This window comes from Mya arenaria, chromosome 7 (genome assembly GCF_026914265.1).
Source record: "Mya arenaria isolate MELC-2E11 chromosome 7, ASM2691426v1".
Lineage (NCBI taxonomy): Eukaryota > Metazoa > Mollusca > Bivalvia > Myida > Myidae > Mya > Mya arenaria.
In genome coordinates this window covers 41,116,867-41,142,472 of record NC_069128.1, presented here as the reverse complement: position 1 = coordinate 41,142,472, position 25,606 = coordinate 41,116,867, and the positions used below count along the sequence as shown (strand labels likewise).

Genomic DNA, 25,606 nt, shown 5'->3' with positions numbered 1-25,606 from the left:
TGGCGTATAAACTGCGTGTCTGCTGTGTGACAAGTATAAAACTAATGCTTATTTAAACTTGTCGGTACTAACAAAATGTAAACTTGTAAGACTTTTTACCTGTGTCCGAGTTTCATGACTGTCTATATTTTAAGACGTTTGAACATCGTTTTATGTATATGACTGTTTGACCATAACTTGTGATAATGTTATGGGTATTGTTCTCAGAGGAAATCTTCTACATTTATTATGGCCGACCAAGAACAAAACACACACGAATAAACCCTTCAATTTGGACAAACTGCTTCTCTCTGCACGAAGGAACAGGCGAATTGCATGATTTTGTATCCTTGCCAGATACAGGATACTATCCACTGCTGTTGCGTTGTCCTTCATAGGACACTTGTGATCAGTTACTTCAGATGCATATATGTTTGTATTTCAACCACCCAAAAGACCAAACGTGAAATCGACAAAAAATATTTATAAACATAACATGTGTTTCTACAATGTTGATATTTCCTTTTATTTTTAAAACAAATGCAAAGTATAGTCAAACGTTGCAAACTGGATCAAATGCGGGGACCATTGACATCAAGGTTAGTATGTAACATCTACATTGGCCGTCCATAGCACTGTGTCCCGACAGTTAAATGAGTAATGTTCCAAGAATGAAATCGTGAATCGGTTATTCTGGCAATTTTGAAGCTCGAATGCCTAAAATTCAACCTTCAATGTTTCGATTTATTGTCCTCAAGAACAGCATTGTAGTTTTATCCGCCAGACACATATTAAATAATATTCGATTCTACCCTCTTTCATCGGTTGCATATGATATTTCTTGTTTCATTTTGTTTCTCTTCAGACGTGTACCTAACAAAAACTAAATTGAAAAGTATCAACACAGAAATCCTTCAATTTAAACAAATAATACATCTTTAGTTCAATGCTTTCTATGATCTATAATTATTAAGATACATTGAACTCACTAGCAATACAAATGCAATCTACAATCCAAAGCCTTTGTAAAACTATCTAAAAGCATTCCTTTAATGTAATGTAGACACTGAATATTCTCTCTTACTAAAACTGTTGACTGCTCCCTCAGCAAATGACCTTCCTTGCTTATATTGATGTGTTTAACCGTAAGAATGATTGTAAATTGGTTTTAAAAAGACGATATTTTAGAGTGTATGCAATGTTTGGATACATGTGTGTTTAAACGATATCAAGTAAGTGTTTCAAGCGTATCATTTCATCAAAAAGATCTGACTTAACCAAGGAAGTAATTTACTTCTGAATATAATGCAGGTTGGTTTTCCCCGGTCTTCAGAGATTAAAGGGTTATAATAATTTTGAAAGCCACTCTTTTCTATTGATTAATGAGATTTTGTTAACATTTTATATTCAAACTTATTTTTGCTAGCTGTGACAACTAAATGACTTGTGCAAACGTTAGGATTTAGGTAAAAGCATTTTATATATAATAATAAGATCGATGCAGGAGCATTGGTTTCGGTGAAGTATTTTTAAAATGCTCTTTTTTTGTGTTTTAAACGTAATTATTTTTTTCGATAGTTTAAAAAGGAGAATATGTTTGGATGTGTTCAGTGTTTAGATAGATGTGTTTTAGAGGATGAAATATAAGTGTTTTAAGCCTTCAAAAGAGAAAGTAGATTTTTCAACAAGGAAGTGATTTGCTTCTGAATATAATTCAAGTTTGTTCGTTTATACCATTAAAAGCTCGGTTGTTCAGAAAGCTAACAATTTATTTTAAACACTCTGGAGTCCGCTTCCTGAGTCAAATTCACTAGTACTGAGTGTCTAGTGAGAGCAAACTGAGGGTGCAAAATGTTATAAGAAGTTAGAGAAGTAATAATTTTACGAAGTAATCAATAAAGGAATCTCAATAAACTAAGCCCATAAGCAAAAACGTTTAATGTGTTAAATAAAGAATAACTATAAAAAGAGACCTTTTTGATGTGGACTTTCCGAAAATACGTCTACTTTCGATTTCCTATTTTAATTCTTGTCTATTTGCTGAAAATGAATTCTACTTTCGATATCGCGTATAATAGTGTTTTCGCAACAGGTAAATTCGTCAAAGACTCATCAGCATTGTGTTACTAAAACAAACATATAGAATTGCAGCTATTACTAGCAAATCTAATTCTAAAACAATAGAAATACTACGAAAAACGCTTTTTAATTAATATTTACATCAAGATAGACTCGACGCAGACAACACTTCTGCTAACGTATACGCACTGGTCACCTCCATTTGCGGGGAGCTGTTCGATAAATGTTGTACTAACTGCAATAACTGTCGTTCCTGCTGTCTTAAATGTATAAAGCTCTTGATTATTTTAGCTGGTCCTACTTACAAGTTGACACGTTTGTAAAAAGTATAATGTGTCTGTAATTCATGACATGCTGCCTATGGTTTAGGCAGTACTTAAGCAAATCGTTGTATATATATGACTGTTGGCTAAACTTGTAGAAATGTAATGACCATTGTACGGAGAGTAAATCTTGTACATTTCTTATTTCGACCAAAATGAAAAACACACATCAGAATAGGTTACAACCGGCTGCTGTCCTGAGATTTTGACATAGAATATGACACGAGTGTTTTCAACAGAAATCAGTTTTAGTATATCGGAAATTGTCAATGTCAATATAAAACTTGCTGTCAATATGTATGCAGAAATAGAATTTAAGGGAAATTTGTATCATGTATAACGGGAAATCTTGATGCTATTAAATACTTTACGCTGTAAAACATATTGCTGTGAGCAATTGATTGTGCGATTTGCCTCTGTATTTTATATTGAACACTGCTGTTCAAATCGCCATCGTAAAATCTGCACTTGCCTGAATGCAAGTGTACTCAAGCGTTCTCCTAGGTCGAATGCCTTTCAAATTATTTAGTTTATGTACAGTATACCCGAGCAATACTATTGTTCTCGCTATTCAATAGATCGAGCATTTGAAAATCAAAGACTGACGAATACACTTAATAATAGAGTTTTATCTTTGCATGAAAACCGCATTGCAGTTAGCTAGAGCGCAGAGGCGGTCTTTATTTATGAGGCGATTTATTTTTACATTGTAGACCTCAATCACATTTGTTTAAATGGTTTTAAATATCATTTTTTTATATAGATCCAGATGTTTAAATTATACTGGAAGAAATTAAACTCCATAGTTTAATGTTTTTTTTGTTATTTTCTAAACCCATACTTCAATGCAATTGTCTCACGTGGTGTTCTAAAGCTAAGTTATATAAAACTGTATTGCGTAACAATATTAAGCCTCAGTTTTATAAAACTAGTTCGCAAAGTTTCTACAAACATCTCTATTGTAACGTTCTAAAGCCTCGGTCATATGCAACGGTCACGCTAGACATTTTAAAGCTACACTTTGATGACAATATCATGTGTACGGTTCTTAAGTCTCAGTTCTATGGGTCTTTATCCATAATTTACTTTCCTGCTTTACATTACGAAGCCTTCTTTCTGTCATGCTTATTCATGCGAATCAAAGCTATATTGCTACATCAGGTTCTAAAGCACATTTTCTTTAAAGCTTCCATACGTACCATTTTAAAAAACTCAGTTATTATATTTATTATGACGTTACCTAAACCGCAGACTCATTAAACTTATGTCGTACCCTTCTAAAACATAAGTAATATGGAACATCATTGCTTAACATATGTAAGCTTCCATTGTTTCAAACCGAAGAGTGAAAGCGAAAAAGGTTCTATTCTGCTTCTTTATTTAATGTCACTTAGAACCGTTTCGCATTCACCCATCGAAACTCTCTTGCGTGTTGTTCTTAAGCCTCAGTTTTAAAACTTTACCTGCAGTGGGGTTCTTAAACCATCAGTTCTATGAACATGAATATCGTAACATTATAAAGCTTAAGTTCTGCTTAACAGATTGTAGATTGTCGAATCACGTTAAAAGCGTAAATGGATTGGTCGTTATAAGGCCTAGTTTAAGGAATGTTTGGCATGATAATCCCCTGCTGTGCATATCCTGATAATTGCACTGGTGTCACAGTAGGGGCCAATTTCCTGTGTATTCGTTTATTGGCTCAGGGCCATTTAGGGTCCATTTTTATAATAAAACTTCCAAAGCTGCACAGCAGGATACTCAGATCGGAGATCTGATAAGAGGGATCAATGCAAGTAGATTAAGATCAATTAACAGAGGTTGTGTACTATACACAGATTTTGGGGGGTCACTTATAGAAGGCTTAAACTAGGCCTTAACGACAGAGAACGAACGTTCATTGTACGTTTATGACGTCATCCTTTAATTGTGTAAATTTTATAAGGTAACGCATATTTTTGTAAGAAACTATAATGTTATAAGAAGCAAAAAAGTAACAATACTCCCTCAGTTTTTATTGTACTAATATTAAAGGAAGCTCAATAAACTACATTCATAAGTCAATATCTTAAATCCATAAGAAACCCTTTTTTATTGTCGACTTTCAGAAAATACGCCTACTTTCGGTTTACATTCTTGGCTTTTTACTGTAAATCAACGTTACACTTTCGACATACCGGTAACGAATTCGCGAACAATTCATCGAATTTGTGTTACTCAAACATAATAGTACAAACTATAACTAGCAATACAGTACTATCAAACACTTAAAATATTACGAAAAACAAGTCAATATTTACAGCAGGAATAGACTAGAAGCAGACAACACTTTGGTTTACGTATGAAGCAATTGTTACCTTTCCTGTTCGATCAATATTTTAGTAGCGTATAACCGGCGTTTTCTGCTGTGTGACAAGTTTAAAACGTATGATTATTTAAACTTGTCGTACTAACAAAATGTAAACTTGTAAGATGTTTTACGTGTTCGAGTTACATGACTGTCTATATTTAAGACATTTGAACATCGTTTATGTATATGACTATTTGACCATAGCCTGTGAAAATGTAATGGGCATTATTCTCAGAGGAACTACTCTACATGTATTTTGGCGGACCAAGAAGAAAACACACAAGACTAAATCCTTCGTTCGGGACAAACTGCTTCTCTCTGCAAGCAAGGAACAGGTGAATCGCATTATGATTTCGTATCCTTGCCAGATACAGATTTATATCCACTGCTGTTGCGTTGTCCTTCATAGGACACTTGTGATCAGTTACTTTAGACTTATTATGCTTGTGTTTCGACCACCCAAAGACCAAACGTGAAAGCGTGAATCGACAAAAATATTTATAAAAATAATATGTGTTTTTACAAATTTTTAATTCCTTTTATTTCCAGAACAAGTGCAATATATAGTCAAACGTTGCAAACTGGATTAGACGCGGAGACCTTTGGCTTCAAGGTTAGTGTGTACCATCTACATTGGCCGTTCACAGCACTGCGTTCCAACAGTTAAATGAGTAATGTTACTAAGAATCAAATCGTGATTCATGATTATGGCTATTTTGAAGCTCGATTGCCTGAATTTCAACTTTTAATGTTTCGATTCATTGTCCTCAAAAACGGCATTATAGTTATATCCGCCTAGACACATAGTTAATTACAATTGTTTTCTACTTTCCTTCATCGGAGGCATTGGCTATTTATTGTTTCATTATATTGCTCTTCAGACGTGTTCTCACAAAGCGAGATTGTACTTAGATGTATCAAAACAGTAATCCTTCAATATAAACAAATACTAAAGCTTTAGTTCATGCTTTCTTTGATCTATATCTTTAAAACATACATTGAATAAACTAACAATACAAATGCAGTTTACTGTCCAAAGCCTTTGCAAAATATATATAAGCATTCATTTAAAGTCAAGTAGACACTGATTATTATCTCTTATCAAAACTGTTGACTGCTCCCTCAGCAATTGACCTTCGTTGTTAATATCGATGTGTTAAAGCCGTAAGAATGATTGTACAATAGGGTTTAAAAAGATAATATTTTATAGTTTGTGCAATGTTTGGATACATGTGTGTTTAAAAGATATCAAGTAAGTGATTGAAGCGTATCATTCCATCAAAAAAGGTCTGACTTAAACAAGGAAGTAATTAACTTCTGAATATAATGCAGGTTGGTTTTCCCCGGTCTTCAGAGATTTAAGGATTGTTACAATTTTGAATTCCACTCTTTTCTATTGATTACTAATATTATGTTTTAACATTTTAAATTCAGACTTAAATATATTTCGCTAGCTGTGACAACTAAATGACTTGTGCAAACGTTAGGATTTTCGTAAAAGCATTTTATATATAGAATAAGATCGATGCAGAAGCATTTGGTTTCAGTGAAGTATTATTAAATTGACTTTGTTTGTGTTTTTAACGTAATTATGTTTTTCGATAGGGTAAAAAAGGAGAATATGTTTGAGTGTGTTCAGTGTATAGATAGATGTGCTTTAAAGGATGAAATAAAAGTGTTTTAAACCTTCAAAATAGAAAGTAGATTTTTCAACAAGGAAGTTATTTGCTTCTGAATATAATTCAGGTTGGTTCGTTTATACCATTATAAGCTCGGTTGTTCAGAAAGCTAACAATTTATTCCAAACACTCTCGAGTTCGCTTCCGGAGTCAAATTCACTAGTACTATAAAGTGTCTAATTGAGTAAACTGAGGGTTCAAAATGTAATAAGAAGTTAAGAGAAATACCAATTCGCCCTGTACTTTTGATTGTGTTATTAATTAAGGAATCTCAATAAACTAAGCCCATTAGCAAAAACGTTTAATGTGTTAGATAAAGAATAACTTTAAAAAGAGACATTTTTTGATGTTGATTTTGCGAAAATACGTCTACTTTCGATTTCCGATTTTTATTCATGGCTATTTGCTGTAAATGAATTCTACTTTCGATATCGCGATAACAGTGTTTTCGCAACAATAAATTCGTCAATAACTCATCAACATTGTGTTATTAAAACAAACATATAGAATTGAAGCTATGACTAGAAAACCTAACTTTAAAGCAATGGAAATATTACGAAAACTGCTTTTAATCAATATTTACATCAAGATAATCTCAAAGCAGACAACACTTCTGCTAACGTATGAGCACATGTCACCTCCCTTTGCGGGGAGCTGTTCGAATAATGTTGTACTAACTGCATAACTGTCGTTCATGCTGTCTGAAATGTATAAAACTCTTGATTATTTTAACTGGTCACGTTTGTAAAAAGTATACTTTTTCTGTATTTCATGAAATTCTGCTATATATTCGGCAGTACTTAAGCAAATCGTTTTATGTATATGACTGTTGACTATACTTGTGAAAATGTAATGACCATTGTACGGAGAAATGAAAAACACACAAGAATAAATTATTTGTTGGGATCAAAAAGCTTCTGTCTCTGTGAGCAAGAAACAGAAAAATTGCATTATTTGTATAGTTTCCAGATACGGGATTGTATCCTCTGCTGTTGAGTAGTCCGTCATCGGACACTTGTGATCAGATACTTCATATCCATTGGTGTTATAACGCGATGTTACTACAAAGCAAAAGAAAAACGTGAAAGCGAAAAGCAACAGATAATAAATAAAACAATTATGGTGTTTACAATTTTTTTTTTTTTATTTTTTATTTTTATTTTCATAACAATTGCAAAGAATTGTTAATCGTTGCAAACAAAATGTACGGTCCATTGTTTTCAAAGCTGGTAAACCTCTATGTTTGCCGTCAATAGCACTTTGTCCCGACAGTTATATTGCTACCAACAATAAACCGTGATTTAATTGATCGGGTTATTTGAAATGGCCCTCGATGTCCTGGGTTTCATATTCCGATTTTCGAATGTCCTCAAACACTTCATTATTAAAACCGACAGACATATATTCATCATTATTCGATTCTGCTTAGTTGCATCTGAGGCATTTGCTTGTTCTTGTTCGTTTTGCTTATTCTTCATCCGTGTTCTCACAAAGCGTGATTGTGCTTAGAAGGATCAAAACAGGATTCCTTTAATATAAATAAGTAATACAAGTTTTAGTTTATGCTTTTCACGATCTATATCGAAAACCTATAATCTTTATCCCAGACTTCTGGATGTGTCCCTTAATTAAATTAATAAAGAATCCATACTACCAAAACATAGATATTCCCTTAATTAGAGCTGTTTTCTATCGGAAGTGGTTAATATCATTTCTTAAAATAGTCCTTAAGTGGCTGTAGACACATTCGGAAATCCTCGGCCATTTTATCAAAAACAACCTCGGATGTAGATGGAAGGTTTATGTACTCAGAAATTGGTATGTTTAAGTCCGCTGCAAGAAGACGCGTAGTAATTTAATTATGCACTAAAACTCAACGGCTTAACCCTTGATAATCTTAATTATGTTGGCAATAATACACTTCACTGGTCATCAATTTAAACTTAGATCGACAAATATAAGCTAAACTACTACTTTTAAATAATTAAAGATATAATTCAAAATTTTACGAAATACTTCTACTGTTGTACCTGCATCCATTCGAGGTTGTTTTCGAAAAAAAATGCCGAGGAGTTCCAATTGATGTAGACAGTGAATATCGTCGTTTAACGAAACAGTTGACTCTTCAGTAATAACTAACGTCAGTTGTTGACATTGATATGCCTGCTTGTGTTTATCCTTAATAATTATTTTAAATAGGTCGTTTAAAATATGTCATTTTGGAGTGTGTTCAATATTTGGATAAATATGTTTTTAAAATGATGACAAATATGTGTTTAAGCGTATCAGAACGATATAGGCGATTTGACTTAAATAAGGAAGTAGTTTGCAGGTTGGTTGACCTCGGTTTTTTGTAATCTTATTCATGATTTTGAAATTCACACTATTCATTTCATGAATACAATTTTTGAACGTTTTAGATTCATACTTTAAGTTATATTCACTAAGTTTGATGTTTATGTTTCCTACAGTTCTTCCGTTGGGATTTCAGTAAAACTTATGTTACATTAAATATTATGGAAGCTTAGGTGTTAGCTTTGACTTACTATTGTTGTTATGTTGATGTGCTTTCACTTGTCATGGAGTTTTCATTATATTCAATATCTTTAACATGTTTATTTGGGAGTGTGTTCAATTAGTGGATAAATGAGTTTTTAAATGATGACAAACAAGTGTTTTAAGTGTAACAAAGCTAAAGAGGCGATCTTATTTAAATACGAAACTTTTTTGCTTGCTTTATACAATGCAACTTGGTTTCTGCGGTCTTCAATGACCATAGGGAATGCAAATGGAATTGTGATTTGAAATCAACGCTACTCATTCGACCTTTTGTCATTTTTGAACTTTTTTGATCCAGTCATTAAAATACGTTCGATAATCCGGGACGACTGAAATGACTTTTGCTTACCTTTTGATTTAAGTCATAGTATTGCTATATTAAATAAGACCGACGCAGAGTGCTTGTAATGTCGATAATTTATACTAAATGACATAACCGAATAATTATTATAAAAACTAGGTCGTAACATGTATATTATCGAATTAGCGATTGCAATTACATGTGCAATTGCCAGCCAGAGGTATATTTCATTTACTTATGAGGTGATACATATATATCCTGTTTGCCATTGCATTTAGCAATATCGATAATTTATCAGCACAGTTTAATTAGATAAAGCTTACATAATAAGTCAGTGTATAATTTTATAATCCGACCCCAGTGGTCTCACAAATTCATGTTTGGATTATACATCTAGTTATTTTACTTAAATATCACTGTATGTCCTGTCGTGGAAAGGAAGTCCGACATATTGATTGGATGTTAACTATTTATTTTAATCTGGATAAAACTTAATACATATGTTGAAATAGATACGGGAAAAATGCGAATTACCATAATGTCGTTATGACCATTTACACAACGCGTAATTTACATAATGCGGAGGTTGTTATAATATTAACATTTTATTCGCCCCTTAGCATACTAGCAGCACGGTTTGCAAGCATTTTACTCCCCTATTACCCGTACAATTCAAACTAACATGACATTTTGGGTATGTGTTTATCAACAAAATGTACGCATGATTTATTTAACGCACTGATTTAGATGTGCATTAATCCAAACGGAACGGGCTAAATTCCAGTCATAAAAATATATTTGACAGCCATATCGAAATTCCATGCAAGATGCGTTTTCATTCGTCCATAACGCGATTAGTAATGACGTTATCGACCTAAGATATATAAGTATAGGTATGTTTTCTGTTGCAGCTTTGTGAATTGTGAATTTCGTTAGTTTTTGATTATCCGTCGCATGATATTATGGCGTTGACATATGGCTTGCTGAATATGATATGTTTACGGTATATGCAATATTTGTTAAGGACGTTGACATACAATCAGCTTGCTATAGATGGGATTCGTGTTGGGTATATGCGATACATGTTCGGGACAAAATGAAGTTTATCCATGATTTTATAAATAATGTAACTTGCAGTTAGCTTCGTTACAAACTCGTTGTTGTTATGTTGTATGTAATTGATCTTGATTATTACTTCCATATTCTTGTTTTCAGTGGTACATGTACTTAAATGACGGCGACAACCTTCAAAACATCATATGACGGGCTGCTGATGACAATGAAACAATTTATCGACCAATAACAATTATTCAAATCGAACTTTCGCATTGAAGAACGTTTTGATTTAATTCATTGTATCTTGAACTTCCATGAGAATTTGCCATGGCATCAAAGCAGATTCAGTGTGAAATGTGCTGTAATGAAAATGCGGTGGGACATTGCAAAACTTGTGGATACGTGGGTGAAACATGTGTAAATATTCACACGAGAGGAAAGATGTTTCAAACTCATATTGTCATTATGCTCGAGGCTGTGAAAATGGATAAGGATGGTACTGATACTCCAAAAGTCATATTGTGGGACATCACAGAAGAAAGATGTAAACAGCATCCGACTGAGAGAGCTATCTTTCTTTGTAACATTCATGATTCCGTGATTTGTGGCAGATGCCTTCATTCGGAACATCTTTCTTGCGGAAAAGAAGTTGTTGACTTGTTGCATGAAGTAGTTAACATTGACTGCGAGAAAGTCAACACAATGAAGTCCGTCTTAAAGGAGGTAAAAGATGAAATTCTGTTTTTGAAAGCTGAAGCAGAACAAAGCAAGGTGAGCTACAAGAAAAACGCTGATAGATGTATGCAAGAATGTATGGAGTTAGGGAATAAAATTAAAAGACGGGTAGATGAATTGACAAGTGACATTATTCACGGAATAACTAAGACAAATGACATAAACGCAAGCACCCATTCCAGTATTACTCAGACGTGTAACGAGAAAACCAAGTGGTGTGAGGATGAAGAAAATAAAATTGATGATTTGTTTGACAATAATCTGGCTGGGCACTTGTACCTAATGCACAGACATTTTGAGAAAAAGGTTTCGGATGCCAGATCCCATCTCAAAGAAATCAAACACAAAAATACTTTTAAAGGGTGTGACTTCAAAGAAAACAAAGTAATACTAAAATGCCTGTTTGAGGATTTGGAGGAAGTTTGTGAACAACGAGAAGAAGTTACTGGGAGTGACGATGGAAATGCCAGCGATGTTTTCGCATCCACCCCGAAAATAACCAAGGTATCCCGTATGATGCAGTTGCTTACTTGCTATTAACTGTTATATTCCTTACAAGGCACATGTCGCATTTTATCTCAGCTGCATGGTAACATCAACGAATTGTTCTAGCGTTACATCACGAAATTGTCTTCTTATTGAAACATTAAGTGTTTTATGAACTCATGCATGAAATATAAATTATGATTTATTCTGGCTTGTCGAAGTATATCACATTGCATCGAACTATTACGTATAAGAATATCCTAATTTGACTAAATTTGACCGATTGGAAAATCATTTTTAAAACGTTTAATTTCTTTAAAGAACTATTAATGTTAAAGGTTTACATGTTTGATTTCAGACACGGCGAGAGCTCACTGTACTGTTGAATCAGGCCAAACACGAACTATATAACTCAGAAAAGGTTTGTACTAATCTGATCGTGTAAAGCTTTACACATCATTGTCTTAAAATACGATACAATAGAACGTAACAAATATGATCAAGTATAATCGGGGCCGTTTTGTCTTCGCAAGAATACTTTAACAGCCACAGAATAATACATAGTGGTTAGATATCACACCAAAATTATCGTCAAACAAATGTTGTGGTAAGAATAACACTGTTTTGTTTCTTCTCGTAAGCAATTGAAGCCGATCAACAAAAACTTAATTCCATCGCATTACTACGTTAACCTTTTAAAATGGACTCCATGGTTTCAACTGAATCAAAAACTAATGATAGAACATTTTTGAAAGATGCCTATATAAATACATTTAATTGACTTGTAGAAAAGGTCCTAGTGATCGTTTCGCCATTTGTCCAATATACCTCATTTTCCTACAACTATTGAATGGAAGCTACACTAAAAATAGCTAAATGTTTAACAGAGGCCCTGTGTAAAGGCACAATGCTTTGGCAAGCCATGCACTAGACGGCAGATACATAACGTACAAACAACACTGCATCAAACTATATTTACAGTTTGTACAGTAAGGATTCACTTTAAGGTAATGGAAAATGAGATCTGTATCTTATCGTTGAGTGCTTGTTTTTTGTATGTAATTCATTGTATGACTTAAAACGATTTGCGGCGTCATCAAGTTGATGTCGGCTCCGATAAGGTATTTATTGCCTGCATTGTTCAATTATCTACACATCTTTGGAGTTTATGTTGAGAAATAGTTTCTTTGTGTTAAATATTTCGTTATTTCCAAAGAATTAACTCGCTGGTATGGCCTGAGTAAAACGTTTAAAATTAAACATTATTTAAGCTGTTCTAGGGATACTTTCAAAACAGGAATTGAAGCCCTTTATACATCCTGATTGGACTTTTATTGTTTCTTTAACATCGGAAAACGATTTCAAGTGGTGAGGTATGCTTTTGTCTTAGTTTTGTCTTGAAACTGGCCCCAGTCTTAAGCTTTACTTTTATTCAATACAATAGTTATCGTTATCCATACCAATATGTTATGCTTCAAATTATTACACTATTCCAGACACAGAAGGAACTGCGTGATGAGCTGAAACGAGTGAAACAAGACCTTTCTCGTTCAGAAAAGGTAAAACCTCTTACAACTATTTGTTTTGAATATTTTTGCAAAGATTTTCAGGGAACGCCAGGAAATTGAGCCTCTTACGTTAGTAAACCCGTATTCAAAACATATGTTTATATGTATATTATAATTATTTATTGTATATAAATATTGATAGTCACATTGCATTGTCTTTCTGTTCTGATAGTCCAATTTAAACTGCTACCGTTATAACATCCTGCCGTTTTGTCACTTTCAGACAAGAAAGCAGTTCGAACAAGAGTTATTGAAAGCGAAACAGGACGTAGAGAACTCTGAAAAGGTAAGTTGATATTTAAGCTATCGACAAGTAGGTGAATTCAGACAAAACAGTATAGAAGTAAAAACGGGCAAACTAAATTAAATCCATTCTATCCAATTGTCAAGTACAAAAGGTACAATATATAAACTGACTTCTTATTTTGTAGTGAAATGTTCACTGTTGTTTATATTACTGATAAAACGCCATATTTCATAGAAAAGCACAAATGAAACTCCGGTATGAAGGTACAGCAACTATTTAAACAGACAACAGACATAAAGGGACTTATGATTTGACGCTTTTCTTGTGGCATGTATGCCGTTGAGTTCGGTGTGTTAACACGCATCCGTCGAGTTTGCATGTCGAGTCCAATACGTGTTAACTCCCGAACGAGACGGGTAGCCGATAACCAGTAATGCGTCATATCATAATTTTCCATTAAATGTATACCTTACTATGAATTGCTTTTTTATTTTTTCGGTTTCAATATGCAAGTATGTTAATTTACCTCTGTCAAATGTCCAAATATGTAATGGCTTATGCGTATGAAGATGTATCGTGCTTTTATGAATTAAAGTCAAGGGAGGCTTCTCCAGCGAAACAAGTCAAAAATTACTAAATTAACATAATTGAGCAAACAAAATCAGATTTGATTGTTATATATCAGCAAAATAAACAAATTGTTAACACCAAAACAAATAAATTCGATAGACGCATTGCATTCTTTTTCTGTTCTGATAGTCCAATTTGAAAACTGCAAACTAATACTATAATGCCGTTTTGCCGCTTTCAAACAAGAAATCAGTTCGAGCAAGAGTTACTGAAAGCAAAACAGGACATAGAGAAATCTGAAAACGTAAGTTTTCTTTAAAAAGTTATTTGACAAGAAGGTGAATAAATGTATGACACTTAAGAAGCCTGAGTAAATCGAGCAAACTAAATGCATACCATGCTATTCAAATGTCAACAAGAAAAGGTACAAATAATATATTCACTTCTTATTTTGCAGTGAAATTTTCACTGTTGTTTTTTTACTATAAAACGTCATATTTCATCGAAAAGTACAAATGAAACTCCAAATTAAGGTACAGCAACTATTCAATCTGACAACAGACATAAGGGAATTTTATATTTGACGCTATTCTAGTGACCTGTTTCACGTCGAGCTCGGTTTGTAAGCACGTATCCGGCGAAACTGCAGGTCGAGTCGAATACGTGTTAACTCCTCGAAGGTGACGTGTTACCGGTCACCAGTAATGCGCGTCAGATCATAATTTTCTATTTAATGTATACCTTACTATGATTTCCTTTTTTTCTGCGCAGTTTAAACTGCTAACGTTATAACATCCTTCCGTTTTTGCGCATCAGACAAGGAAGCTGTTCGAACGAGATTTACTGAAAGCGAAACAGGACATAGAGAAATACGAAAAGGTAAGTTTTCAACATAAAATATTTGAAAATAGGTGAATAGAGATATGACACCGTGTAAAATTGTGATTGCTTGTTTGAAGGCGGTACCTTAATATGTTTTAGAAGACAGCATGTTAACTGAGTATTAATGGTTGCTTACTTCATAAATTGTTAATCATTTATCTTACGTTTATGTGTGTGGTATCTTCGATTGTGGCATTTTAATCGAATATCTTAGCGATTTCTTGATAAAGTCGAAACAAAAGTGACGCCAAATCATTATAAACTACTTAATCCCACAGCGAAATCATCTTAAAACAGTTTATGTATTCATATACGGTCGATCTGTGGTGTTAAACACGTTGTGTGTCTCTGGCTTAAACTGTGTTGCTCCATAGCCTGTGTTGGTCCATAGTCTTTTAACGCAGTATTTGTTGGCGTTGTTTTCCCTGTATTTAACAACCTAACATACAAAACATTAATGCTCTAACCTTGAAAAGCAGACAAACATAGTTAAAATATATATTATTTTTTTATAAAGGCCATCGTTTAGTCCCTTCTGCTTACCAGAAAAAAAAACCGTTGTCAAATATGATTGACGGGGAAATAAGTTGCCATACAAGATTAACAGGAAAACCGTATTGACAAATATGAATTCAAGCTGTAATCGGCAGGACATATTAATACTTATGCAGCGAGAAATGAAAAATTTGATGATTTCAGGCGGTCAGATATGTTATCGTCTTTTTTTGGTCTTGAAACTGGCCATAGCATTATGCTTTATTTAGTTTCAATAGAAATAGGCACCATTATGCATACTGATATGAAATGTTACTATTCCAGACACAGAAGGAACTGCGTGATGAGCTGAAACGAATGAAACAAGAACTGTATGATTCAGAAAAGGTAAAACCTCTTACAATATTTTGTATCGGATAATTTTGCAAGGATTTAAAGGGAAAGCGAGAATAGTGAAACTTTAGCGTTGGTAAACCCTCACTATAAAACAAATGTTTAAAAGTACATTATATGTAGTCATTATATATAAAATTCGTTAAACGCGTTGTGATGTATTTTTGGTCTTATAATCCAACTAAAACTTCATATGTACTTTCCTGCCGTTCTGCCGCTTTCAGACAAGGAAGGGATTCGAACAAGATTTATTTAAAGCGAAACCGGGCATAGAGAAATCATAAAAGGTCACTAATCCATATAAAATGTTGTACAAGTAATTGCATTAAAATGACATTATAGAAACATGAGAAGAACGGGCAAAATAAATTAAATCCATGCTATTCAAATGTAAAGTCAAAAACGAACAGAACAGGCTAATAAACGTGACTTATAAGAGCCATAGGTGTTAGAACAATCATACACTTTTTTAAACAAGGAACGAGCTATGTGATGAGCTGATAACAGTAAAACATGACCATGACGAATTAAAGATGGTGGGTGAGACATTTCTTAAGAGGTTTTATGAATCAAAGCGTGCATGTAAACAGTGGTTGTACTTGTTGTAAACCTTATATTTGGCATGGCAAGAGCAAATGTTTGTTAATGTGTAATCATTGAGATTATCAATCGACAAAAAACGCAAATGATGTTTCGTATTTCATTAATTATATTAGTTACTTGCCATTAGCTAAAATACGTTAAAGAAGAGCATCATAATTCGGAAAAGGTGAGATCATTTAAAATATGGAGTAATTGGAACTGTTGCTAAATAGTATGTTTATCAACATTGTCATTTATCGAGAAGTTTTTTTTTTCGTCATATTTTGAATAAGCTGTAAATGATATATTTCCAATTATGCGCGATAAAGTACAACGCATTGTGAAACTTGTAGAACAAATGCTGATCCCTTAAGCACATATACAATATGTATTACCAATACATATTAAGATTCCATTGTGAAAATATATATAAGGCACAAGGCCATGTCTGTACGTTTCTGTACTATAACATACTTAGTCTGTTCGAAAGCTTGACAGAATGGCATGATATCTAGCTCTCTTGCTATTTCAACTCAGAAGAAGAGTGTTACGGATCCAGAGAGATCGTTCTGTTTAAACTAAATCAATGCACACACGCAGTTTTATGCTTAACATATGTCAAACAATCAAGATAAAGCCTGAGCTAAATGTGGGATCATATCTTGTTTTGGGTAAAATCCATCGCTGCAATTATGGAAAACACGAGTATACAAAAAAAGACAAATATGATCGGCGATTATGTGTATTCAGTCCATACTTTTAAATCGTTAATTACATGCCACAAAACATCACGTCAATATTGATCTTCACAATTTTAAGGGACTCGACACCATGACCAGTAATCGGCAAATACAATATATCCTCAAAAGAACCATATAATTCTCAAAACGACCTAGTATGTGGTCAATTATGCATATGTTTACATGCTTTAAAAAAAGAGACAGTGGTGTCGCTCCAAAGCTGTCTCACATGACTTTCCCCGTTTTACAAATTGTACGGAATGGGTTCCAAGTTTAAAAGTTGCGCAGTATGTTTTTTTCCAAAGACCTTGTAGGACACATGATCGTTGCGCACACTAACATGTGAATAAGCGTTTTAGGCAAGTTGCCTTTTTCGGACGCTATATTTAGCATGTAAAAGACACTCGATGAGTGTCTATAAATATACGGAAGCTATTTTGTAGGTATTTGGACTTACTGTGAAGACGACTGTTGTAACATCTGGTGTCAAATTTCTTTAAAAAATTGAACACTCTTAAGTTCCGAATCGCTCTCTCATGGTGGCTGTATTATATCCATGCTGCTTATCAACAGTAACATAATCCCTCATCTGTTGGTTATGAAAGTAGATATATCATCACATAACTACTTCTTTCATTCAAATACAAAACGGTGCAAATGTCACGAAAATATGTTCCAACACTAAATAAACACAGCTGAATGATCTGTTAAGTATTCGAACAATTGCTAACCCATTAAAAATGTTAACAAGACAACGTATGTTAACAATACTGACCTATGTGTATGTATAAAGACTTCAATGAAATTAAGCATAAACAACTAAACCATGGTCTTTTCTCCATACCGTACGGATCCTATTGCTGTCCGTATCAAGTGATCTTTGATTATTCAGACGTAGCATTGGACTTATTGCGACAAGGGGTTCTTCTCTAGCAGCGGGACTATATGCGTGATCTTAAGCGCACTAGTTTGTGAAAATATAGTAACATTTGATGTTGAAACTCCGAGCGAGAACATAGGCGTGAGATGAAACGCATTATTTTGTGTAATCCTAGGAATGTTAGATGTTTGAACTCCCGAGATGTTAAAAGGGTAGGATAGTTAGCGCACCGGTGTTAGTAATTGTATGAAGGTTAGGTGTTCCAACCCCTGAGAGGTTAACAAGGCGTGTCAGCTAGCGCACCGATGTTAGTAATTGTATGAAGGTTAGGTGTTCCAACCCCTGAGAGGTTAACAAGGCGTGACAGCTAGCTCACTGGTGTAAGTTATTGTATGAAGGTAATATATTTGAACCAACGATCGGCACTATAGGCGTTTATGTTAGCTCACCGATGCACGTACTTGTAGAGGGGTTAGGTGTTTGAACCCAGGAGAGAGGTTAAATAGGCTTTATATTAAGCTCACTGGTATTTTCGTACTTGTAGGAATGTTAAGGGTGAACATGTATGATTAATTGCGTTGGATTGTGTAAGTAATAGGTGCACTGGTTTGTGTGTTATTTTATGGAGGATTGCATTTCGAATCCAAAGCAGAAACATAGGCATGGTGTTAAGTTAAGTGCAAACGTCTTGTATAAATGTTGCTCTATTGATAAAGTATATACTCAAATTCGTTTAGTATACCTTTTTATATTATTAACCTATTGATTAAAATGCGTATATAAATGGACAGTTTAAGTCATCAATATTGTGTCTGCTTTAAGGAAAAAGCAGTTGTCAAGGCAGAGCTTTCACCCCTGAAAGACTGTATTAAGTGTAAGTTATCTTGTATTGACTACGTATTGTGCAGGTAATAAAACATTATGATTTGACAATTCATTTAAATTCATTTTCAAATATCCATAGTGCACAATAATATTAAAAAACTATGTTATGTATTATTCATTGCATGGATTGGTGTAAATTGTTGTGGGTATTTAGATAACATTAACTTTTGTCAACTATTGTAACTGTTATATTAAGTTTTTTTTTTTTTGTCATTTATAAAATCAATGTTTAAAGCAATAAGATTTGCGGTGCATCGACCCGCTCGACACGAATTGTTTAAATAATTGTGTTGCTCCTAACAAAACATTTCTGTGCTAGCAAGATGTGCTTAAATCCATTATTGAGCTAACATGTTTTATGTCATTTTGTTTTATAGGGACTCAACCAACTGGAACAGTTGATGTCAAAATCACTTATGAACTTGGTTGGAGTATAATTCACTTGGTTTTTACATTCCCGGATGGCATTCAGACGGTAATCATTTTTATTACTTATAATCACGTGTTGAAGCTAACAAGTATTTGCAAAAACAGTTTAACACTGTTAAAATATATTATCTTGTACAAATGGACATTACCTTCGTTATATTGACATACTGCCATAATCAGACTAATTCTCTACGCAAAAAATGATTTTATTTATATATTTTAATAGTCATTCTAAACTAAGGAAAGCGTTATTTTGATAGAAAAACAAGATCGGTCGAAGGCTAGCTCCAGGGCATGATGACGGGCAGTGGGAACAAATCACCTAACACGACAGGCGTTAAATAATAAGAGGCATAGTTCAAGCTTAGTTATAAAAGTTAAATTTACAAGCTTGTACATATCAGGGTCATATCATATTTTGTATCATTCCATACTAGCTTTTGTTCTAAAAAACATTTTAACCTACCCTATTAATTATCGTAATTTCTCATCTCGGACAGTATTAACGTTTTGTATAAGTATAATAGCTCAATACATCTTCTTTAAATAATCTACTTGAATTCCAATTCACGATTTGTGAATGTTAGCATTTTTTATGTAAGATGATTTGTTTAAAAACTTCAGTAAGTAAAAACAATACATCTATACACAAAACGATGTGCATAGTATTTCCATTTTTCTTTAATATATTTAATTTTGTAGAACATATTAAACCTTAAAAGACAATCGCCTTATACGGGGATAATGATTTCGAATTTAAGATTATGTCACGTAACATCATAAAATGCATATTTCATTCAACTAGTTCTGGATTTGACGAGCTGACTTACATATTTCAAGTCGGATTTAAAACACATTAAGCTCTAGCTACATGCGATGCTGAAGTATTGAACCAGGAATACTTAGATAGTTTATCTTTGAAGACGGGTTCAATAAGCAACATGGCCCGTGAAAAAAAAGAAATACACAAATAAACATTTACTAATAACAAAGCAAGTGTAGAATTTTAATATACGAGCTTTTAGAATTTAATATGTTTACAATACGTTATACATATCAGGAAGGACATTATTAAAGACAACGTGAACTTTGAAAAGTGAATGTTCACATCATAGACTAAGAAGGTGTCAATACACGTACACATGTATACATTGTTAACATAGTGTAACATAAAAATCTGAGTCAAATGAACTTTAAACATATTGAATATACACATTTCAAAGACACAACTATCGACCATTCAATACTTACACAACAATGAATGGCTTTTCCAATACATAACTGTAAATGTTACGAAACATAATTTAACAACAAACTAAGTGATTTATCTTCGTTAACTTGATCTTAATATGTTTAATGTAATATGTACTTAATTTTATTAGATTAGTACTTTGAGTACTTTCGATGAGTTGTTTGAATTGATACATATACGGATTGGTTATGTTTAGTAATTTATATTGAACCTAAGATTCATCCGATCATTTTACTCCGTCTATAAGTATAATGCATACTAAGTGATATCCAGTCAGAAACTCAATTGAAATTTGCCTTCATTTAGAGTGTGACAACAAACATTTGTATATGTGCATGACGTCATTTCCTGTTTTAGCATATTAAGTACCGAAGGTCCTCAAACATTTCTTCATAAAATCAAACAATTATCACTTTACAGATAACAAATGATTTATTGTATTAAATTAATCTTTACCATATAAGAAAATGAGATATAAACGTATGACTTACTGAAATACTGACAATTATGCAAAAGCAATCCTAATGTTTATTTAAAAATACGTGTGTGTGTGTGGTGGGGTATTTATTATTTTGACCATCAGAAATAAAAGCAATGTTAAATCATATAGCTTTAAAACACAACAGACATGGTTATAGGATACGAAAAACAAGGTATAGCATGTGATACGTATATATACTCGACATAAAGGATTGCTACATGAATATATAACTAACAAATAGCTGTACATACCAAGTACATTTTTTATGCATTGTATCGTATGGATGAAATTTCTTAGCCAGTAACCCCGCTTACTTATTGGAAATGCTTTATTGTAAATGACATGTTCTATTAAACTTAAGCACATAAGGCCCTTAAACAGCCCTGTCTCTATTAAAGTACATTTTAAAGCACATGTTGATCGAACTGTATTTGCACAACAGTAAATCGCCTAACAAAATACAACATACAAATCAGATTTTTATAAACATGCGTGTTACATATAACAATACAGTGCGTTCCTTACTGTCTTTATTGGTATAAGGACAGTTCCTTATCGACCGTTATTGACTGCAGTCTAATCTACAATTATAACCTCTGGCCTGTCCTATAAAATGGAATGTTCCGGAAACGACGTAAACGAAAAGCTTATATTAAATATGGGAATTGAATGATGATAGGAGTTCAAATTGATAACAGTAATAACAGTATGTACATTAAAACCACTCAAACCATGAACTCTTAAACCTGAGAAATAGAGAGATGAATAACACAACGAAAAGTTTCAGTAAAATGCTACTACTTTAGTTTCTTATATTTACAGTTAAAGATATAAAAACACATCGAGTATATGTGCATCCATGGTTGTATTGTATGTACAATAGATTTACAAGTATATGTTCACGAAACACATGTCTTATCACAAGGTAGTTTTCTTTCTTTTCAAAAATAAAGTTGCCTTCATATCACTAGATAACAAATATAAAGCAATAACATTTTTAAGTTAAGAGAATGGCATGCATTTTTATTTCAACAGCGTGAATTGTACTTTACCATATGCAGTAAGAATTACAAATATATAAATAATAAATACATTGGGTGAAAAAAACAACTATAAAAACTGCTTTTAAAATCAGATGTAGTTACCTCCGTTTGAACAAAACCAAAACTATATATTTCTTTTTTTACTATTCAAATATGCAAATTAGTGCATTGATTATAAAAACTTGTGAAATAAAATAATCTAACAATGGAATCACGAAATATTCTCTCTATACATTACCAAACAGCTCTGTGGACCGTAATGTTATGTAGTTATATAAATAAATAGAAATGTTTGTTGTTAATATGCCACGTCTAAATGTGTCGTTTTATTTGAAATCATAAGCCGACTAGTTTAAAAATACTATTAGACACAACATTATAATTTATTGAGTCACATATGTTGATAGCAACCACGGCATGTATGGGATGTGATATAATGTGCTAGTAGCCTCGTAACAGGAGGCAATAAATGTATAAACTGTAAAAGTGACATTAATCTTAAGAGATTAAGTAAGACAGTAAGATAAAAACATAAAATTGTTTTAAGGACTATCGTGTGTTACAATAATTCAGTTGAAACGAGCCCAATAATCGAAAAATCAATTCCCAATTCCCTATTCCCTAAAACTATTCTATTACCTGCTCTAGAAAAAATCAATTCAATTATATATTTCAATGATATGATTTTGGAAGATTCTTAGAAGAACTTGTGTAACCGATTAATATATAAATCATGAACTTGCGTTGAGCAACGAATGTCTATATAACAACCTGCTTGACAAAAATGGAGCTTACATACGTGGTCGACTGGCCGAGGAAAAACTGAAATAAAACCCTTCTTCTTAGGAAAATTCAGAAACTGCCCGATTCGCATCCAGATTTACAGGATTTTTCTTGTACCACTAGATGTCGGGCCTCACTACCCATAAGCTCCTTAACAATGATGTTTAAAAACATATCATTTACATTATTCATGTATACGTACTATATCAATTTGTACAAGTGTTTATTATATTGCTATGTTTTTTGTACATAATTGAAAACGAATAGAGCATTTATAGAATGAATTTGCATAATAACAGAATACTTTTACTATAAACATTTCTTATAAATTTGATCAATCAATTGATTCGTTGTCTTAACATGTTTATGCGCACGAAATACCCGTGCGTTAGAATCACTCGTGCTTACAAAACGCCACCTATTTTTTATTTCGTTTAAAACAAGGGGAATGAGTTTTCTTCCTATTTGTTTTACTCGAACGTAGAAAATTATATTCCCTTAATACCATTCTATAAACTCTTATTGAAAACAACAAAATTCATACTTTTTCAATGTTATTATATTGGAAGTTTCAGAGAAGCACTTAGGAAACCGATAGAATTAAAAGAACGAGAAATCTTATATAAATAATCCATTTTTTTTAGTTTGGTGATCTTTTTCAAATATACCCATTGTTGATTGGTAAAAACATTTTAAACTTCTGTACATACAAACTTAAGGCTGAAGACTAATATTAAAGAAACCTTAACACATATCTATTTTTACTAGATTCACTTAAAATAACATCCATGTTTTTCGACATCCTCTCGTTAACACGATAGATGACAACATACGTTTCACCAGCAAATCTTAATCAATGAACACTATATTTCTTAACATTGTCAACTTCAGGAGCAAGTGCCTGAATAAATACATTTCACATGTTTATATAACATATAGATAAACAGCAAAATAATGTATAGATAATACAAATATGGATACACTCATCCTTTATTTTAGATCAATGAATCGTTAGTAAAACTTGACACAACCTGGATCGAGTTCTTGCTATGATGATCTTATAAATGTTTTTATTTGTGCACACATTGTTCTTATTTTATTAAATTGTATCAAATACATACCATTCAAAAATTCTGAACAACAGCCATTACAGATGAAACCAGCAAGTCACTAAACACTTGCCTTTTTAGCACTTCGTATTAATGAAAATAAATATAATGCACAAGTTAAATGTTTAGCAGGCAAAACATCCCTTCTCCCTAGACCGTAAGTTAAATCAAACTTTCTAACTGAAAGAACAACTTCAGTATTGATGAATAATACCTTTGGCAATCCACTTCTTTAAAAGGTCCGGGAGAAACTGTTTAAAAAAACATAATTTAAAACGTATACAGATAAATTAATTCGGTTAGCAATCATGGCTTATGACTTAGAATTATTACATTCGTATAAATCAATAAAACAACAATGTTACATTTAAACTATTACTGGTAACGTCACCGTATTCTTTAACAATTTATCTCTGGCGATTCCGCCTTGAATCAGCGATGCCGCTTTTTAATACTTCACTTCATAACAATATTTATATATAAACTAGCACTGGTGATTCCATCGTGTACAGTGTACATAATGATTCATCTCAAGCGATTCCGCCATAAATCATCAATGCCGAATTTTATAACTTCATTACAATATTTGCATAATTACTAGTACCGTAACTAGAAGGTCACCGTAAACTTTGATTACAATACAGCCTTGATTTTCAGCTAACGAAACTTCTGATAAGCAGTCATTAAGTGCTAAGCTTTACAATTCAAAATTTCATCTTTCGCGCGTGTTTAAAAGTCCGCCTTCTGCCTCTCATTCAATACACACTCCCTGCGTCACTGACAATAGGTCGACCAATGAGGTTGAAACTCACTCCGCCCCTTCTCAATCATTGCGAATTAACTTCATATCATCTGAGCATTACTAATTAATTGCTGGCGATTCCGCCGTGAATCAGCGATGCAGCTCATATGATCTTCAGATTATCTTCCTTAATAATGCAAGAATTATGTAGTGCAGTGACATTAAGCGTAACATAATTGTGTACAACAATATTTTAATAACACATCTTTACAATATCATAAGACATAATCGTATGCATTCAATTTGTAACAGAACTAAACACAATCTACAAATCCATCTTTTTTCTAAGGAACACATATTATAATGGCTTGTCAGCCAAGACAGACAATTCATCTGTTTAGAGGTTATAATGGCAGCCAAGCCAAAGTACTTTCCATCATAAAAATATAAAACAATATTCATTAGCAGATACAGATCAAATCCTTGAAACTTACATAAAACATGTTTTGTTATCTCTCAGTGTTTTAACAACTCAACTTATAAAATATTTAAATAAGTATTCTTTGAAAAAACGTATTTTAATGCCATCATTCTGAATTTGAAATCTTCTAAACCAAACAATTCAGAATTATTTAGCATTGCTTAAAATATTTCTCGTTCAATTAAGAGAGTAGAATAAATTTTATTTATAATGCTTATCTTTATATGTTCACTATATGGCTAAAACATTGGCTGATGCTAACAGGTAATAATGTAACAAAAAACCACAATAGGTGAGGGAACACGATCGGAGCGCGGCACTTTGACAGGAAGTGACGTCAACGAGGAACAGTTGTGATACAGCTCATTTGGTTCCAGCCACGTGGTAGAAACGCGGATTCCGTGTAATCCCGACCTTATTGTTTTGCAGCGTTCGCCTACGTGTTTATTGCAAAACAAAAAAAATGTCACCTATACATTTCTTTAATAGTATTCCAATAG

At 33.0% G+C, this 25,606-nt stretch overlaps 1 protein-coding gene and 1 long non-coding RNA gene across 4 annotated transcripts in view; both read left to right on the top strand.

The window, feature by feature from the left end:
- The first annotated feature begins 1,082 nt into the window (after positions 1-1,082).
- The window catches only part of LOC128241477 (uncharacterized), a 135,851-nt gene continuing 111,327 nt past the window's right edge, over positions 1,083-25,606 (top strand). Inside the window, exons 1-5 of one of the 3 annotated variants that reach the window (XM_052958423.1) lie at positions 1,083-1,211; positions 5,278-5,341; positions 10,483-11,562; positions 11,903-11,965; positions 13,041-13,103. In XM_052958423.1, the coding sequence (XP_052814383.1) occupies positions 10,651-11,562; positions 11,903-11,965; positions 13,041-13,103 (1,038 nt within the window). In that variant the 5' untranslated portion in view covers positions 1,083-1,211; positions 5,278-5,341; positions 10,483-10,650. Of the gene's footprint in view, positions 1,212-5,277; positions 5,342-5,875; positions 5,981-6,085; positions 6,475-10,482; positions 11,563-11,902; positions 11,966-13,040; positions 13,104-25,606 lie in introns of those variants that run through there. The other 2 variants (XM_052958425.1, XM_052958424.1) reach the window with 2 other exon arrangements.
- Positions 13,334-14,807, top strand: LOC128241488 (uncharacterized). Its single transcript, XR_008262375.1, has 3 exons — positions 13,334-13,398; positions 14,176-14,233; positions 14,746-14,807. It is a non-coding gene; the product is annotated as an uncharacterized LOC128241488 (long non-coding RNA).